The sequence below is a fragment of the Protopterus annectens genome, chromosome 8.part0 (assembly GCF_019279795.1).
Source record: "Protopterus annectens isolate FY-2018-M chromosome 8.part0, PAN1.0, whole genome shotgun sequence".
In the NCBI taxonomy this organism is placed as follows: domain Eukaryota; kingdom Metazoa; phylum Chordata; order Ceratodontiformes; family Protopteridae; genus Protopterus; species Protopterus annectens.
Window position 1 is genome coordinate 1,662,259,722 of NC_056741.1, and position 19,155 is coordinate 1,662,278,876.

The window sequence follows — 19,155 nt, forward strand, 5'->3', positions numbered from 1 at the left end:
AAACCAGCCCTAGACTTAGAGTAGAGAGGAAGGTGATAATGCTTAGAGAAAGTATGCACTGAACTCCAAGTAGCTGCCTCCAAAATATCCTTAGTTGCCACCCCTTAAAATGCTGTTGAAGTGGCAGTAGCCCTAGTGGAATGAGGCCTAATCCCAGCTGGAATCTCCTTGCCATGATGGGAATAACAAAATGCAATGCAAAACCCAATCCACCTAGAAATAGTTTGTTTTGACACAGGCTTGCCCTCTGAACTCAAAGCAAAAGAAACAAACAACTGCTGAGACTGCCTAAAATCCTTAGTCCTGCTTAAATAATAACGCAATTGCCTGTGTACATCTAAAGTGTGCAAAATCTTTTCCCCTTTATTTTGGGGTCTGCATAAAAAGTAGGCAAATGAATAGTTTGGTTTAAAGCCACACTAGAAACCACCTTAGGCATAAAGGAAGGATTAGTGCGTAATGATACCCTATCCTTATGGAAAATCAAAAGGGCTCTACTGCCATAAGGGCCTGCAACTCAGACACCCTTCTTGCAGAAGTAATAGCCAACAGAAAAGCAGTCTTCCATGACAAGTATTTCAATTCAGCAGTAGCCGCAGGCTCAAAAGGTTGTAGAGTAAGTTTTTCCAACACAAAATTGAGATCCCAAGCAGGAGTAGGAGCTCTCGTGGGGTCTTATATTCTTTGCCCCTCTAAGAAACTGCTTGAACAAAGGATGCGAAAACAATGGTGGGTCACAATCATAGTGAGCTGAAATTGCTGCAGCATGAATCTTAATGGAAGAGAAGGACAAACCTTTGTCCAATAACTCAGTAAGATATTGAAGAGCCACACTCAAATTAGGCTCAGAAATCTCCAAATTCTTTGCTGTACTCCAAAATAAAATCTCTTCCATTTTTCTACACTTTCCTTGTACTAGGTCTTCTAGCTTCCATAATCACATTTAAAACTTGTTGAGGAAGTTGAGACCTGCTGTGTTTCAACACAGAATATGCCAGGCTGTTAGATGAAGAGAGTGAAGCTTGACATTGAGCAGATGACCGTCCTTCTGAGATAACAGATGTGGAATCAAAGGTAAAGGCCATGGAGGCTTCCTTACCAGACTCCTTAGTAGTGGGTACCAGTGTTGCCGAGGCCAATCTGGAGCTATTAAAATCATCCTTGGCTTGTCTTGTCTGACCTTTAAGAGCACCTTTGGAAGAAGAGGCAGAGGTGGAAAGGCATACACATGAAGATTTTTCCAACTGAAAGAAAGAGCATCCACTTTCCAAGCTGTGTGATGAAACCCCTTTGTGCAAAACTTTGGCAGCTGGTGGTTTAGTGGAGAAGCGAACAGATCTATGTCTGGAGTTCCCCATGACACTGTCAATGTCTGAAATACATGAAGATCCAGTTTCCACTCGTGGGGATCCATGATTTGTCTGCTTAACACATCTGCTAAGGAGTTCTGTGCTCCCGGCAGAAACCTTGCCTGAAGAGTTAGTTGCAAGCTGAGCGCAGTCTCCCATAAAATCATTGCTTGCCTGCATAGAGGATAAGAATGTGTTCCCCCTTGTTTGTTGATGTACCACATGACAGTTGTGTTGTCTGTTAGAATCAACACCTGCCCTGGAAGAAGTAACTCCTTGAAAGCCATTAATGCAAACTGGACTGCTAACATCTCCTTCATGTTGATATGTAGATGCTGTAGTCTGGCAGGCCACTTGTCTTGTATCCACCTTCCATTTAGATGAGCTCCCAAGCAATGTCCGAGGCATCTGTCGTTAAAATCTGACTCGCCTCTGGCGGGTCACAGAGAGTCCCTTGTTTAGGTGACATTCCTGAGCCCACCACAAAATTCTTTTTGAAGGCAAGGTATTATTTGAATGACAGTGTCCAAATCCTGGCAGTGCTGTGTCCATACATTTTGAGATACCATTGTAGCTTCCTCATATGCAGTTTGGCATTGGGAAGCACCAGAATACAAGATGCCATGAACCCTAATGCTTGAAGGACTGTCCTTGCAGTCAGCACGGACTGATGAGATAGTTGATGGAAGTAAAGTGATAGACTCTTTTGTTTGTCCGGGGTTAAAAAGGCCATCTGGGCTGCTGTATTCAGTCTCACACCCAGAAAGCACATGTCTTGAGAGGGTACTAGACTGGACTTTATTTCGTTCACAGAATACCCTAGGCATCTTAGCACTGCTATAACATATTCCAGATGCTGTAGAAGGTCTTCCTTTTCTTGAGCCAGAATCAGGCAGTCGTCCAAGTAAGGATAGATTTGAATTCCTTTTAGCCTGAAGTAAGCTATCACTGGAGCCAGAACCTTTGTGAATACTCTGGGCAGTAGATAAGCCAAAGGGCAATGCAGAGAACTGATAATGAGAATTTCCAGCTCGCAGATACTTCCTGCAACTGAGTCTTATAGGCACATGAAGGTAAGCTTCCTTGAGATCTAAAGTTACCATCCAGTGATCTTTGCCCAGCAGAGGTAAAAGCTGTTGTAACGTCAACATCTTGAACTTGGGAATGTCCAGATAAGTGTTGAGGATAGATAAATCCAAAATTGGTCTCCACGTGTTCCCCTTCTTTGGTACTAGGAACAGGCGAGAATAAAATCCTAGGCCCCTTTCTGATACAGGGACTGGCTGAATGGCCCCTATTTGGAGTAACAGAGAAATTTGCTTGTGAGCCTCTTTCCTTTGTGGAGGAGGAACGTCTGGCATGCCTTTGAAAGGGGGCAAGGTATGGAAATAAAACCTGTAACCGTGGTGAATGATATCCAACACCCATCTGTCTTGAGTAATTAAATCCCAATTTTCTTTGAAAAGAGACAGTCTTCCTCCCAAAGGAGCTGACAGACGAGAATCTACTGGCAGCCGAAAAGGCAGGTCATTGGGTCTGTTTACGAAAGGACTGACCCCTGCCCTCACCAGAAGTCTGAGCAGGTGAACTCCCTGTTCTAGGCCTAAAAGAACCTTGAGCTCTGCCCCTACCACGTCTAGACCTACCCCTAGACTGGGAATCATAAGCAGGAAATGTCCATCCCTTAGTAGGCCAATTTCTACTAAACTTGGTGGCTGCACCTGCAAAAATCTTTAACAGTTTGCATAGACTTAGCTTTGTCCTCCATTTTCTTTAAAACTGCTTCCACAGGCGAACCAAACAACACATCAGACTGTAAAGGAGCATCCAAAATCCTTGTCTTAACATGCTCAGCTAAATTCTGATCCCTCAACCAGGCATGCCTGCGAAGAACAGAACTAGTGGCAGCCACCCTCGAGGAGGCCTGTACAGCATCAAAACCACATTGCAAAGAATGCTTACCCACTTGTTCAGACACATGAACTAAATCCAGCAACTCTTTACACTCAATACCTTCCGCCAAAGCATCCACCTTAGATTTCAATTGTGAAAGGAGATAATTTTGATATTTTAGCATGTGAAACTGACAATTCAACGCCCTCATGGCTAAAGTGGAAGAAGTATACACTTTCTTTCCCCATCTATCCAAAGCCCTTGCCTCTTTATCAGTGGGAACAGGGTTTTAACAACAGAGGCCTTAACACCTTTAGGTCCCTGAGAAACAGTTTCGGGTCTGCCCTAGGACTGTTAGAAAGATACTTGTGAGCTGCAGGCACCCTGTAGTAGCTATCAGGTTTAACAGGACCAGGAGGCAAAGAATCAGGGTTCAGGGAAGCCTCTGCAAAACATCTTCCACCACATGCAACACAGGAGGTATAGCTAAGGGCCTATGCTGGGGTAAAAACAAGAATTCCCTAAGCCTTTTCCTGGAATCAGAGTAATCTTGGCCTTCCCATTTAAAGTGCTCCCTCATGGAATGCAGAGTCTCTGAAAATGAGAAATCCTCAGGAGGAGAAGCTGTAGGAGTGGAATCATCCACATCAGAATCAGAATAAGGAGGATACTCCTGCAAGTCTTCCTTGAAGACTCAGAAGCCTCTGAACACTGTTCAAAACACTCAAACTCAGGTTCCACCCTAGGCCTCTTATCAGGAGGGGCCATAGAACCTCTAATCATAGAAATCAAATCTTCTGCCATTTTAAGCATATGTTTCTTAGGCACAGAACCTGAAGTGCTAGGAGAAGCCCCCACTGAAGCTAAACTTGGCCTACCTCTCAAAGAAGCTTTGGAAACAGAAGGAGAGGCTCTAACTACCTTGGGAAGAGAGGGAAGAACAGTTACCTGAGAAGCCCCCTCAGCCTGGCCTACCTCCTGAGAAGGCACATCCTGTAACAGTAAAGTCTCTGCCTGAGACTCCAAAGAATCTCCTGGCAAAACCTCTGGCTCCACTGAGCCTTCTAAAGAACCGACGTCCGGGACTGCCGGTTCATCAACCCTAGGCTTCGCTGTTTTGTCCTTGCGCTTTTTGGGCCAGTAGGCCGGAACATCCGACGGCATTTTATAATTACAACGCTTCCCAAACACTAACCTGGCACAGTCTAACCTTCTCTTAATAGTGCATTTGTTAAATCTAGCACAAGAGCGGCAGCCAAAAACGTCGTGCTCAGGCCCTAAACAAGGTATACACAAGGTATGGTAATCCCTATGAGGTATCTGTTTCCCACAAGAAATACAGTTATTCACTTTTTCTGACATCCGGTTAAATACTGAGGCAAGAAAACCAAAATGTTCTGCCAACTTTGATTCGGTCTGAAACTCTGGCTTCAGAAAATTTCAGAACGCCAACCTGCACTCGCAAAACTGCTTCTGCATCGGACCATGCGGCAAAAAAGACTGAGGATATGACGTCGGTCATGCGCATTAGTACCCTGACGTACTGACGTCAGTCTAATGCGCCCTGACCGACGTCAGCCATATACTTTGGTATTCGGGCCGACTGGACAGCGGACTACCCAATAGTTAGGACTGCAGCAATGTGGAATGAAGAACATCCGACAGCAAGGTATGTCGTGGTCAGGGCCTAGGCAAGGAATACAGTACGAATGAAAATCTTTGTGAGGTATTTGCTTTCCACAAGTAATGCAATTATTAACTTTTACTGACATCGGTAAGGAGCAAGAAAAAGTTTCCCCAATGGAGTACTTAGCTTTAGTGGAAGAGTTTGGTTTTGAAACTCGAAAACGAAAATTTCAGGAGTCGGTCAACCGGCACTTGCGAACTGCTTCTGCTTCAGGCACCGCATGGCAAGAAAGACTGGTGTAATGGTGTCGGCTGCATGTTTTATACCCCTGATGACCTGACGTCATGGAAGAAGGGACAGCAACCGATGCAGGACCCAAGACTCAGGCCGACTGAGGGCTACTGCAAGCAGATAACTCAAATGTAACGACTGCAACAGTGAAACACGAAGAACATCAACCACTTATTATCCAAAACAGTTCCTACCAACTACATTAAAAAACTTTTACATAAGCTAAAACCTTGCTCCCCATCTGCTGATATCCTGCCTTCTCTTTTCCTGAAGGCCGCTGCTAACTCCGTAGCCTATCTTGTTTCCATCCTCAAACCGCTCTATAAGAATCCACAGTCCCTACTCTCTGGAAACAATTCTATACCATTCCCATCCATTAAGGAGTAAACGCTGCAGGGCTCTCTAATTTTAGACCTACTGCTATTCTCTCTCCACTTTCTAAAACTCTAGGGAAATGTTTCCATAAACAAATCTTGGACCACCTTATACAGGAAAAAATCTACTCACCCCAACTCAACACGGCTTCCACCCACACCACAGTACCACAACAGTCCTCAATTCCTTTACTCATTCAATCTCCCTAGCCAGGGACAATAACAAATTAGTGTCCTGTCTCTTTCTTGACCTCTCCAAAGCCTACTCTCTCAGCCCGTCTCCTAGCCAACCTCCTTTCCAAACTTTCGCACTTTAATTTTTCCTCAACCACAATCTCTTGGTTTGACAGCTACCTCTCCAAAAGACAGCAATCCGTTAAATGGCTCTTTGCTCTCTCCCCTTTCCTCCCCATCAAAACAGGTGTTCCATAAGGTGCAGTTCTAGATCCCCTTCTTTTCAACATCTTCTTAAACCAAATTCACACATCCTGCCCCCAAGTCATCCCTCATACAGTATGCAGATGACTCCATCATCATCATCTCTGTTGCTGACAAACCTTCTGACCTGCTCTCTCTGACACAAAAATCTTTCAACCTTACTGAAAAATGGCTCACTAACAACCAACTTATACTTAACCCTGAAAAGACAAAACTTCTACTCTTCTTCCCTAAATCCCTCTCCCACCTCAAATCCACTTTTACCATTTCTTCCCTTAACACTACTATCACGGCAGATACAAACATCAAGCTCCTTGGGGCAATCTTAGATGACCAACAAACTCGACCTCCATGTGTTACACTGCACCAAGAAACCCACCAAAAGCTAGGTCTACTTTATAAAAACAAAATATTCCTCACAACAGACTCCAGAATCTTACTTGCCCATGCATACCTCCTCCCCAACCTCTTCTACAGCCTGCAAATCTTACCATCCTCACTTATCTTCAAAGCTGAAACTACCTACAACAAGGTTGCTAGATTTGCTGCCAATCAGTCTTCAGAATCTCACCACTGTCATGCCCTTAGAACTCTCAACTGGCTTGAGTTCTCCCACCAACTTATGCTTTGTCAACTTAACATCCAGTCTATCCTGTACAGGCCTTTATCCTGCCTTGTCATATCCTGACTTGTCTCCCCCCCCCCCCTCAAAACCCTTAGGAGCTCTGATCAATGTCTTTTACAGATTCACAAACCCAGAAAATCCTTTGGCCTTAATCTCTACAACTACTATCCTTCCCTTGCATGGAACAGACTTCCCTTGACATTTAGAAATATTATCCAGGTCAATAATTTTAAGAAAACCCTAAAAAGCTACCTAAGCAGCACCTGGAAATTTCACTGTATTCACCCCACCTGAACCCTATCCCCTCTTTATCTCTATTGTACTCCCCTCCTACCTTTTCTCCACCATTACTGTAGGAAGGTGCCTCCTCTACATACAGAACAGTCTCTATCTGTCCTCGTCCCTTCATTTCTTAAGCCTAGTAACCTGCTGCCTTTTATTTTTACTGCATTGTCTTCATTTAGAGAAGTACACCGCCTGAAATGATATTGACAAACTGCATCTTGTATGAACTGTGTACCACTGATAATCTAAATATGCTATTACTTCTTTTTACTACACTGTACTTACCTTTTGAATGTTATGTCTCTTACTTGTACTGAAATAGTAGTTACAAAAATTCTTTTTACTTGTGTAAACTTATTTTGTACTGTGGAGCTTTTCTCCCCGGGTCTCCACTGAAAAAGGGCAACAGCTCAGTTGTACTATCCCGGTTAACAAATGTCAAATAAACTATTGCTCACTCTTTAGATACTAGAGCAATTAAAACAGATCAGCCAGCAAATAACCAGTTACTTGTGATGCTCAAGAAAAATATGAAGATGGAGCGCGTTCATGTCATTGATATCACTGATGCCCGTAAGGAAGGGAGCTCGCCAGGTCTGGAGGGGGACGGTGAAAGCTCTGCTATTCAGTGCCTGTTCACCCAAGGCATTCCATACATGTCTTCCAGTCCAACTATCTTGATGTGGAAGACAGAGGAGGCACAATTCTGGATAAATGGACACACACCAATGAAGCTACAGCCAATGAATGAGTCATCAGCTGCAAATCTGTCAAAGCACACCATTGTCACTAAAACCAGTCTGTACATTCTCAGTGCCTGAAAAGACTGGTCTCAAGTTACCAATCAAGAGGTCAGATGGCATGACGGTCAGGAATGAGCCACCATTTGCCCCAAGAACCCTACTGAGAACATTTCCCAATGCCAGTAACCCCCAAACCCTAAGTGAGTCAGTCCCAAGACCAAGGGTGACAGATAAGACTCTGAACTCCCAAGGCCTGATGGAATCAAAAATGAGCCTGTCGATTTCAAAGAAGTTAATGCCAAGAGGTGGAATTCTGAGTCAGAGATATCCTGCAGGAGTGCATCCTGCTGTCAAGCTGACAATGAAGCCTGTAGACCAAGTGTGGCCTCAATGGAACCTACATCGGTATGGGGCCTGGCAAGAGGAATCTAGGAAGTGGAGCTGGGAAACTTGGCAACAGAAAAAGGCCAGTGTCATCCCAAAACCAAGTGGAAGAGGACCTTGAAACACCATCTGCTGCATCTCCAAGGTGGCACACAAAATCGTAGTATTTAATCTCCACTACAATAGTGTTTTGAGACATGACTTATTCAGCAGGCCAACAAGAAACAAAATTTGCTGACATCATCTGACATTGAATGTCTTCTGCCTTCAGTCACCTAGCTAGATAAGCATTACACAATGGCAATCTAGACTCTAGATGGGGAAGGTGCTGAGAAAGCACCTGATTTGGACCATTTGGCACTAGGACTGGGAAAAGAAATGCCGCACTCCCACTCCTGATCTCCCCCCCACACTTCATGGTTCATCTTGTGCAGTCTCTTGAGCAGTTTTACCTTTTCTTTCACCTTCTCTCTCTGTACAGGCTTTACTGTATTTAGAATCACACCTTGAGGTAAACAGCATGAATTCTATATCTTGGCCTTTATTAGGTACAGACCTGACAGAAGACCCCAGGGGGTCAACTTCTTAACTTCAAAAAAGAGCTGTAGAAAAATCCCCCTTAAAAGCCACCAGAGGATTCTCCACAATTGTAGCAAGGAATCATTTTTTTTCTTTCTTTACACCCTTAAAGGTTTAATATAAACAAGGCACTAATTTCACAAGCAGTTCCCTTCTCCAGTCCAAAAATCACACTGTAAGCTTGTCCTGGGAAGGGATCCTGTGGGTGCATCTGCACTTTTTAACAGCTTTGCTGACCTACTGGCCCCTACTTAGTAGATCTGCAATATGAATCAAAAATGCACCAAAGTACTGGACTCAAAACTTGCCTACTGGCCAAAACTGCAAATAGGAAGTGAATATAAGCATTGAGGAGTCCACTCAAAAACAGACTGAGGCACTAAAAATATATCTTTATTTCTAGAATACCAACAATGATAAGAAGCCAGCACATACTGCAAAGTATGCCACAGTTTTGTCAAGTAAAGCTAGCTCACTACAAAAAATAGTGACCACAAAACTGTAGAAAAGAATGGCTAAACTGCTTTGGTATATATAGAGACATGCCAAAAGAGAAAGTCAGAAATAGCAGGTAAGCAAAGAGACAAACAAAAGTAGGAAACAAATGGCATGCATAGTGCTCAGCTTTGGTCACTCCTCACCAAGATATGAATGCAGAAAAACAGTAATCCAACACCCACCCCCCAAAAAAAGTTCTCACCAGCTCGACATAGGTATTCAGTACTTTGCTTTGTACTGCATCAGTCTTGCTTAAGTCGGCACCTTTACTTACGCTACTGCTGTTTAACTGTTAAGATTTGGGGATACTTACACAGTAGTTTCAGCATCTCACATTTCTATGGGAGGCATATTTATAAAGAATGCTTTGACTCAGAGACCTGAAAAGTTGGTTCAGGGGCCAGCGAACGTCCACAATTCCGCTATAGGCATCCATTACTTCACTCTGTAGTGCAGTGTTTGCCTTTACATCAGCAATCTCCCCCCCCCCCCTCCTCCTGCTCTCCTAAATTATAGTGACTTAAAAGGATTCATGTTTACATCAAGGCAAGTATTTACAGAAGTCTGCAAGAGCAGAACTCTCTGCTCACTGGCAAAATGATGCTGTTGTGCAAACATGGGATTCAGAGACGTACACAATTAGCACCCATGCTCTAAGGAGCTTCTGCTGTCAAGTATCTGAGCAACAAGAGTAACAGCATAGAGCAAACAGTGGTGTGCACTTATTGCCATTTTTGCCCACTAAAATGGCTTTGCTTGCATATTGTGCAGTATGGACTCTTGCTAAGCACTACACTAAGCAACCTCTGAAGTACAAACTTATAAAAGGAACAAAAAACAAACTTAAAATCCAAGAAGGCACAGAACCTCTGAAGCAGATGTACAAATGCCTAAATAACATGCACAGAGTGCTGCATTTGCATGTGGCTCCAAATTACTGACCCATGCTCATGCTACTCAGCTACAATGTACTGTACTGTAGTGCAACAGGTTTTTAAGAATCACCGCTGTTGTGTCCTGCACACTACTTCTCAAGCTGGCCTGCATTGTACAGAACACTAGCCCGAGACTTTCCAGAGATCTGCTAACCTCCAAACAAAATTCCTCACTTCTACTCGCTCCAAATTCTCTACTTCTTGAAAATACTGCAAAGTACTTAACTTGTGTACTTGTCAAAAATCCATGAATACAGCACTTCTCAGCTTACTACCAGTGCTCCAACAAACCAGTTCTATGCACAAGTCCCACATCATTTTGATTCAGAGCAGCAAGTTGCTACATCAGTTGTATTAATGTTGTAACTTCTGCACCCAAAAGCTACAATGACTACATATGTATATTTTAAAAATGCACACCTCTAAACAAAAGTTGCTTGTGTCACATGTAATTCCTAACCTGGAAGATACTGATTAACATTTACTTAACTGTTCTGTTTGAAATTTGCATTTAAACTAATTTTTACACTTTAACTATACCACTATTAGTATCTTCATACCATACTCTCCAAACCCTCTTACCCCTGGCCGCACCTGTTAGCGATCCTCTGCTCAGACTGCTTCTCCTGGTCGACATTTCTGAATGAATAAAAAAAAAAAAGTTACCAAAACATATAGAAGCACTACCTTTTAAACACTGTGCACACCACATGTAAAAAGCAGCAAATATTTTGAGTGGCACTGATCCAAAACATGTCAACAGTATTAATCTCAGGATACTTGTAAAACAAAGAAAGCAACAGACAACCATGCTAAATGGTACCACTCATGATTTGCACAACTGCATTTCTTCTAGAATGAACTAGCACTCACAGGTGTCATTTTTACTTGCTTATGTCATTGTACATAAAACGTATTCTGAAGTCTAGCTACTTCAGAATGTCAAGCCTCCCTTACCATGTGCGTCACAAAGACCACAATACAATGCAGACCCTCAATGAGCACAGACTCATCTCTTCTCAATGTATTGTAAGTGGTGAGAAAGCAGAAAAAACATTCAAGTATAGAAAGAATGACAACGTAAATTACAATGGACTTGCAGAAATCAGCCTCATCCTTCAGAACTGCTTTAAGTCCAATTACATCTTTACGTTGACAAACTGATGCTTTTTCCAAAAAGCTGTAGCTAATTTCCTTTGCAAAGCATCCAGAAACATTGTTAAACAGTTTTTTTTAAACGCATAAACTCGTCGGCTCCAATTCTACCCACAAATGGATGAAGCAACAAAAAAGAATAAGTGTGTCATAACACCACCCTGCCTCTAATGAATAAAAGGGAAGTAGTACTTGAAAGGGTACGATATCCGTGTCAGTTCACAAATTTAGCAGCACCACCCCAGAGAATGAAGGGGTGCTTCAATTTCCTGTCATATACAACAAGCTCAGCAGCACTTACCAATTTTTATAGTCTACTTAAATAAAACACACTTTGTTCTTCCATGGACTTCATTTGTGCCATCTTTCAGAGATTACTACAAAGACAGGAACAGTTTGCTTTTAGGAGGGTGAAAGCAGCGAGTAGAGCAGTGTGAGGGGTCCTTCCCTAACAGAAGAATTCAGATACGTTCAGTGCTGCAGTGTATCCCTGTAACATGGCATTATCTGAGGCAGAAGTGCTACAGTATATGCTTGTAACGTGGCATTATCCGAGGCTGCAGTGTATCCTTGAAAGGTGGCATTATCTGAGGCAGCAGTGCTGCAGTGTATCCCTGTAACGTGGCATTATTCGAAGCAGCAGTGCTGCAGTGTACCCCTGTAAAGTGGCATTATATTATTATAAGTTAATAAATATTACCTGTGGCAGGCACCATTTTTAAAATTACAATCCACTTTGTGAGGAGCTCCGTGTCTCTCCAGTGTTTTACAACTGTAAATGCCTATTTATATTGAATTGAATTAGACATTTTACAACTGTACATGTTTATGTTGAATTGTGTTAGACATTTAATATGACTTGTGCTTTATTATTGGAAGTTACTATGGCATGCAAGCATTTGTCTGCACCAAGTTGTTTTTAATATAATAGTATGTATGGTCTATTTGCATAGCTGCACCTTGTTCACTAATGTTATTCATGTAATTGTGTCGTGTGTAGACAGCTCATACTGGTGTCTAATTATTTCTATATAATTGTGCTGTTATTGCTGGATAGAATCACATTAGAGAACCACGACAGATTGCTGCTCGCTATATTTTTATCTGTGACTGCACAACTGTCTGAGGTTTTTTTTTTCCTAATGTTCTTCCAATTGGCTCAGTATCTGCATATACTAAGTAGTTGGTTCAAGACATTGTCCTGCATGCGGTAGCTATTTGCTCAGTGTGTTTTTTGTAATCTTTATAATATATATTTACCATCTCAAAAGTGCTTATTCCTCTATGCACTCCTCTTTTCTGGACCTAACACCACTCTTAAGTATTCAACTGCAGTACCACCTTGATCATTCTTGTAAGAAAAGCGCAGTCCAGGTCTGAACTGTCTGCAAATAGCTACAGTTAACTTTGAGTATGTGTCTACCTGTTTGAGCCAATATTCATTTTCCCCTTGAGAGCACTCTGCTTTGGCTTGTAAGCAGCCCCCCCCCCCCTCCACCACACACACACACACACACCTTCCACTTTCTCTTATTCCCTTCTGTTAGCAAACAGTATCCATAACTGATCAATACTGTGTGTTTGTTACTTTAAACTGTGACCACAGTAGCCTACTGATACAAGGTTATCCTGTTTTTCCACTTGAGAAATTAAGAAATGACTTACAGTTTCAGAGCAGTCCTTGCTCAATTGTGATTGTTTCTTAACACATACTTGTCTTTGCTTTGGCTCATTAGCAGCAGTACAAAGAACTGACTGCTCACACCCTTGTTCTCCCCTCCCCCTTCCCTGTTTATTACCTTAAGACAATCCCAAAGTTAATAAATATTAGCTGTGGCAGGCACCATTTTTTAAACTACAACCACCCTTGTCACCATCATATGTTCATTTATCAGTTAACTCTGTTAAATGATTATTTCCAGCCCCCTCATACGAGCAACTAACAGGGTCTCTACCAGCTTCGTTCCCCACCCTGCCCCCTATTTCCTCCCACCCCCAGTGGTCCCACCTTTATTGCACTCAAACCCCTCCCATCTTTCCAACAGCCAACCACAGCATTAACCCAACACTACCTCCTCCATCTTCCCACTACTATTACACCTCCTCAACTAACATGTACATGCATACCTCACCTAAGCTCACTGCATGCACTCTCCTTGCATATCTTAAATCCTACCAAAGCTCCATCATTCCCCCACTCAACCACTACCACTGTACTACTACTCACACCACCACTCACTCAGCTCCCCTCCCACCAGCTCAAGAACCATCCCTGTGCACCCCCCACATATTCAACCAACTATATTACTTAAACATAAAGCATCCCTACAACTTAACATAGTAACCCTCCCACCATGCCTATTACCCACAGAGCACAATCATAAAGTTTCCCTTATAAACAAACACATTCAAAAACGGAGAAAACTAATAATCTCATGCATATCAAAACTTGCCCTAAGTGGAGACATCTACCCCAACTCTGGCCCTACCATCTCCAACCCCAATCTTCATAATCAGACTAGAAACCACTTCTCCTCCCATATTACAGCCAATAGAAAGCCAAGTGACTTCCTTCTACTAAGCCTAAATATTAGACGTATATCCAACAAAGTCCACGAACTCCATGTCACCATAGACTTGTACTCCCCAGATATAGTCATCCTGACAGAAACCTGGCTAAAACCTCACATTACCAGTGAGCAAATACTCCCTACAGGTTACGGCATACTAAGAGTAGACTGGCTAAACAAAAAAGGAGGTGGTGTAGCTATAATATTTAAACAGCATCTAAACATTGAGATCTTAAAACCATCAGCTCCACAAATAGGCAATGAAGAAATAATATATACCAACCTCAAAATAAAACCTTCAACATAATTGGATGCTACTTCCCACCTGGCCAAAACATCCCTCCACTAGAAAACCTCCTCAGCTGGTCTACCCACCATCTCCCCCAAGAAACTATCATTTTAGGTGATTTCAATATTGACTGGCAATCCTGTTCTGGCAACAATCCAACCCATCATGTACACCTTCATGGCTTCACTCAACTAGTCCAGTCGCCAACCAGGATAAATAAAAACTCCAGCAAGCACACTACCCTGGATTGGATACTAGTCAGTAAGAGCCCCCAGTCATATATAACAGGCTGCTTATCGGATAGCCTCAGTGATCACTCCCCAACATTCCTACTCAAAAAATACCTATACCAAGCTAAACCTGTCATCTACCGTCAAATACGTAAAAAACTAAACTTTAACCCACTCACATTCATCTCATCCCTCAAAGAATGTAACTGGCATCCTCTAACGTACCCAGTCTAGATGACGCAGTTGAATTTTTTAATACTACCTTCCTGAACATCCTTAATTACCATGCCCCCCATAAGATTTTCCAGAACCAAAGCACAACCCTCCCCATGGCTACAGAAAACCACTAAGTCAGAAATGTAAAACAAGGATAAAGCCTGGGAGCACTGGCGCAAAACCAAAACCCCCTCAACTAGACAAAAATTCCTAGAACTACACAATAGAGTCAAAAAGCTAATAAAACAGGACAAATTCCAATACTACCCATCTGCCCTAGACTCCTCACAACACAGCCCCAAACAATTCTGGTCCTCCATAAACTCCATCCTCCACCCAGGTAAAGTCAGTACCCCTCCTCCTAACATCCCTCACTCCTCAGAAAATATTGCTACCTCATTCAACACATACTTCACCCAAAAGTACAGTTTTGTACCTACCATAAATGTAGATGTCCGATAGGTATGCATCTGCAGTCATCACATATGGGTTGTCCTGCCTCAGGTAGCCCTTTGGTCGGCCGGATTCCAAAGTCTGGGTTGGCCGGCTGATGTTGCCTTCTCCCGACATCACAGCGCCTGGGGTATAAAAGCGTCAGCCAACGCCATCTTCCTCAGTTTTTCTTGCCCCAGATGCCAGGTGCCCTCTAGGAAGGCTAAATTTGGAAAATAAGCAATAAAAAATCCAAACATTTGCAAATATATATATATATATATATATACATATATGTAAAAACAAATACACCACAATAGATCTAGATCCCCCCAGCTAGCTAATAGAGAGGTAAGCACCCTAGGAATACCACAGAGGGAAGGAGGGAGGGTAAACCTGACTGCAGATGCATACCTATCGGACATCTACATTTATGGTAGGTACAAAACTGTACTATGTCCTTCAAGGATGCATCTGCAGTCATCACATATGGGTAGAATACCATAGCCAATCTGGGGGTGGAGGTACTATGAAAAGGATGGTGTAGCTAAGATACCCTGCAGGACAGCCGTAGCAAAGCCTGCTCTGGATCTGGAATATAAAGGTAAATTGTAATGCTTGGTAAATGTATGCACGGAGCTCCATGTGTCAGCTTCTAAAATGTCTTTTGTAGCCACCCCTCTTAAGAAGGCTGTGGAGGTGGCTGTGGCTCTCGTAGAATGAGGTCTAATGTTAGCTGGTACAGTCTTTCCATGAAATGAGTAACAAAAGCGGATGCAATTTCCTATCCATTTTGAAATTGTCTGTTTGGAAATTGCTTTTCCTTGAGTACCAGCAGCATATGCTACCAGCAGCTGGTCAGTTTGCCTGAAACCTTTAGTTCTGTCCAAGTAGTAGCGTAACTATCTGTGAATGTCCAGGGTGTGCAGCAGTTTCTCCCCTTTGTTTTGTGGATTTGGGAAGAAGGTAGGCAAGTGAATGGCTTGATTCAATGAAACCCTGGATACCACCTTTGGCATAAAAGTAGGATTAGTTCTTAATGAAACTCTGTCTTGGTGAAAAATAATAAATGGCTGAACTGCCATCAGGGCCTGTATCTCGAAACCCTTCTTGCTGAGGTTATTGCCAGAAGGAAAGCAGTCTTCCATGAAAGGTACTGTAGATCTGCAGATGCTGCTGGTTCAAATGGAGGCAGTGTTAGTTTTTCCAACACGTAATTAAGGTCCCAAGCAGGTAGAGGTGGTTTCTAGGAGGTTTGATGTTTTAATTCCTCTTAGAAACCGTCTTAGGAGAGGATGAGAAAAGACAGGTGGATCAGTATTGTACTCAGCTGAAATTGCTGAAGCATGAATCTTAATAGAAGAGTAAGACAGCCCATTGTGGAACATTTCTGCCAAATATTCCAGGATATGTGCCATGTTCATCATTGATGCATCTAGGCCCTTTGTGGTGTTCCAGATGAGAAATCTTTTCCATTTTGCTGAATATGCCTTCCTTGTGGAAGGGCGGCGAGCTTCCATAATATTATTCTTCACTCTCTGGGATAGCTTATCCTGAGGAAGAGTCAAGGTATTCTCCACGCTGTTAGTTGCAATGTTTTCAGGTTGGAATGTAGAGTTTTGTATCTGTGCTGTGTCGGTAGAAGTGGCCATAGAGGTAGGGGCCATGGTTTCGTACGTGACATGCTCCTTAGCAGTGGGTACCAGTGCTGTCTTGGCCAGTCCGGAGCTATCAGAATCACTGTTGGCTGCTCTGCCCTGATCTTCAGTAACACCTTGGCCATTAATGGAATAGGAGGAAATGCATACACTGTCAGATTTCTCCAACTGAACGAGAGGGCGTCCACTTTCCACGCTTGTGGGTGGTATGTCCTTATGCAGAATTTCTTCAGTTGATGGTTGTGGGGGGATGCAAATAGATCTATGTCCGGGCTCCCCCAAGATTGTGTTATCTGTTGAAAAATGTCTGGGTGCAGCATCCATTCGTGTGCATTGATGATATTTCTGCTTAATCTGTCCGCCAGTGTATTGTCCTTCCCTGGCACAAACTGAGCTTGTAGCTGTATACTGAGTTTCAAGGAAAGATCCCATAGATTCATTGCCAGTCTGCAAAGAGGGTAAGAATGGGTACCTCCTTGCTTGTTTATGTACCACATAACTGTGGTGTTGTCTGTCCTTATTAGTAGATGGCCTTGATGTAGAAAGAGTTTGAAGGCCTCGATTGCATGTATCACTGCCAGCATTTCTTTTTGGTTTATGTGCATGCGTAGCTCCTGTGACCACTGTCCTTGGATACCTCTGCCCTCCATGTGCGCTCCCCAACCTAGGTCTGAAGCGTCTGTTGTAATAGCTTGGGAGGTTTTTGGCTTTGTGAAGGGCAACCCTCTGTTGGACTGGCTGGCCTGAGCCCACCACAGAAATTCCTTGTGAAGGCATGGAATGTGTGTGAATAACGTTTCTAAACTGTGACTTTGCTGAGTCCATAAACTCCTTAGGTACCACTGTAGCTTTCTCATATGTAGCCTTGCTTGTGGTATCAAAAGAATACAGGATGCCATGTAACCCAGGGCCTGCAGGATTCTCCTTGCAGTCAGCTGGGTTTGTCTTGTCAGATTCTTGAAGTAATCCGGTAGTTTACTTTGTTTTTCTTCTGTGAGGTAAGCCATTTGGGTGGTTGTATCTAGATCCGCACCCAGAAAGGTTATTCTTTGGGATGGAACAAGTCTTGATTTGTGCATGTTGACTGTATATCCCAAGGCCTGTAGAAGATTGATGGCATAATTTAAGTCCTTTATCAAAGTTTGTTGGTTGTCCGCTTGTATAAGGCAGTCGTCCAGATATGGGTAGATTTGAATCCCCTGGAGTCTGCAGTGTGCTATGACTGATGCCAGGCATTTCGTGAATACTCTGGGCGCAGTAGATAAGCCAAAGGGCAATGCTGAGAATTGATAATGCTCAAACCCTGCAAGAAATCTGAGGTATCTTCTGCAACTTTGTCTGATAGGGACATGCAGGTATGCCTCCTTGAGGTCTAGAGTAACCAGCCAAGACCCCTTGCCCAGCATGGGAAGGAGTTGCTGTAGAGTCAGCATCTTGAATTTTGGCACAATGAGATAAGTATTCAGTGCGGACAAGTCGAGAATTGGTCTCCATTGATGCTCTTTTCTTGGAACAAGGAATAGTCTAGAGTAAAATCCTTGGCCTTGTTCTGAAATAGGAACTTTTTCTATGGCTTTCATTTGTAGTAAGTTTGAGATTTGTTTCAAAGCCTCTGCCCTTTGATTTGGTGGCAGACCTGGCATGCCTTTTCTTTTTGGCAATGTGTGGAAATGGAACCTGTATCCGTTGTCTATTATTTGGAGTGTCCATTTGTCTCTTGTAATGTTGTGCCAATTTCTTGAGAATAAAGAAAGCTTTCTGCCCAAAGGTGCTTCTAATTGAGCCCTGGTTGGCGGAGTCAAAGCAGAGTCATTGAGTTTGTCCTTGTGCAGCAGTTGCAGGTCCTGAACTGCCTGTCTGGATTGGAGGTTGCCATTGACGGCCTCTGTAGGAGCCCCTAGCTTGCCCTCTACCTCTGGCACGCCTGTTCCTGCCCCTTTGAAATCTTTCTGTGTCTGGAAAGGACCAATTCTTGGAAGGCCAGTTTCTGCTGAATCTAGGCGGTTGGACTTGAAGAAAATCCTTAACTGTTTGTACAGATTTTGCCTTTTCCTCAAATTTCTTTAGGACGTCCTGAGCAGTGGAACCAAATAACTTTTGCTTTTCCAGTGGAGCATCCAAAAGCTTAGCTTTAACATGTTCTGGCAGAGATTGTTCCTTCAGCCAAGCATGCCTGCGTATGACAACACCTGTCATTGCTGACCTACATGAAGCTTCCAATGCATCATAACCACACTGCAAGAAGTGGTTGCTAACCTGCTGGGAGTTACGTACCAGATCCTGAAGAGATTTACGGTCAAGGTGTTCAGAAGAAGACAATTTCTTATGCATTTCTTCTAACAAATACTCTTGATACTGTATCATGTGAAATTGACAATTTAATGCCCTCATAGCAAGAGTGGCAGAAGTATACACTTTTTTACCCCATCTCTAATGCCCTGGACTCCTTTGCGCAGGGGTGGGTTCTTAGTAGTAACAGCTGCAACCCCTTTAGGGCCCTGTGAAATAGTTTCAGGGTCAGCAGAGTGGGCCTTATAAAGAAAATTGTGTGTGTTCAGGACTCTGTAATACCTATCGGGCTTAA

The 19,155-nt window shown here is 43.1% G+C and overlaps 1 protein-coding gene across 4 annotated transcripts in view; it reads right to left on the reverse strand.

The window, feature by feature from the left end:
- The window catches only part of MSANTD2 (Myb/SANT DNA binding domain containing 2), a 954,611-nt gene that overhangs the window by 123,626 nt on the left and 811,830 nt on the right, over positions 1–19,155 (reverse strand). For 2 of the 4 annotated variants that reach the window (XM_044081184.1, XM_044081186.1), the window contains one exon: positions 10,604–10,660. In XM_044081184.1, coding sequence (XP_043937119.1) covers positions 10,604–10,660 — 57 coding nt within the window. The remainder of the gene's footprint in view (positions 1–10,603; positions 10,661–19,155) is intronic. The other 2 variants (XM_044081185.1, XM_044081187.1) reach the window with 1 other exon arrangement.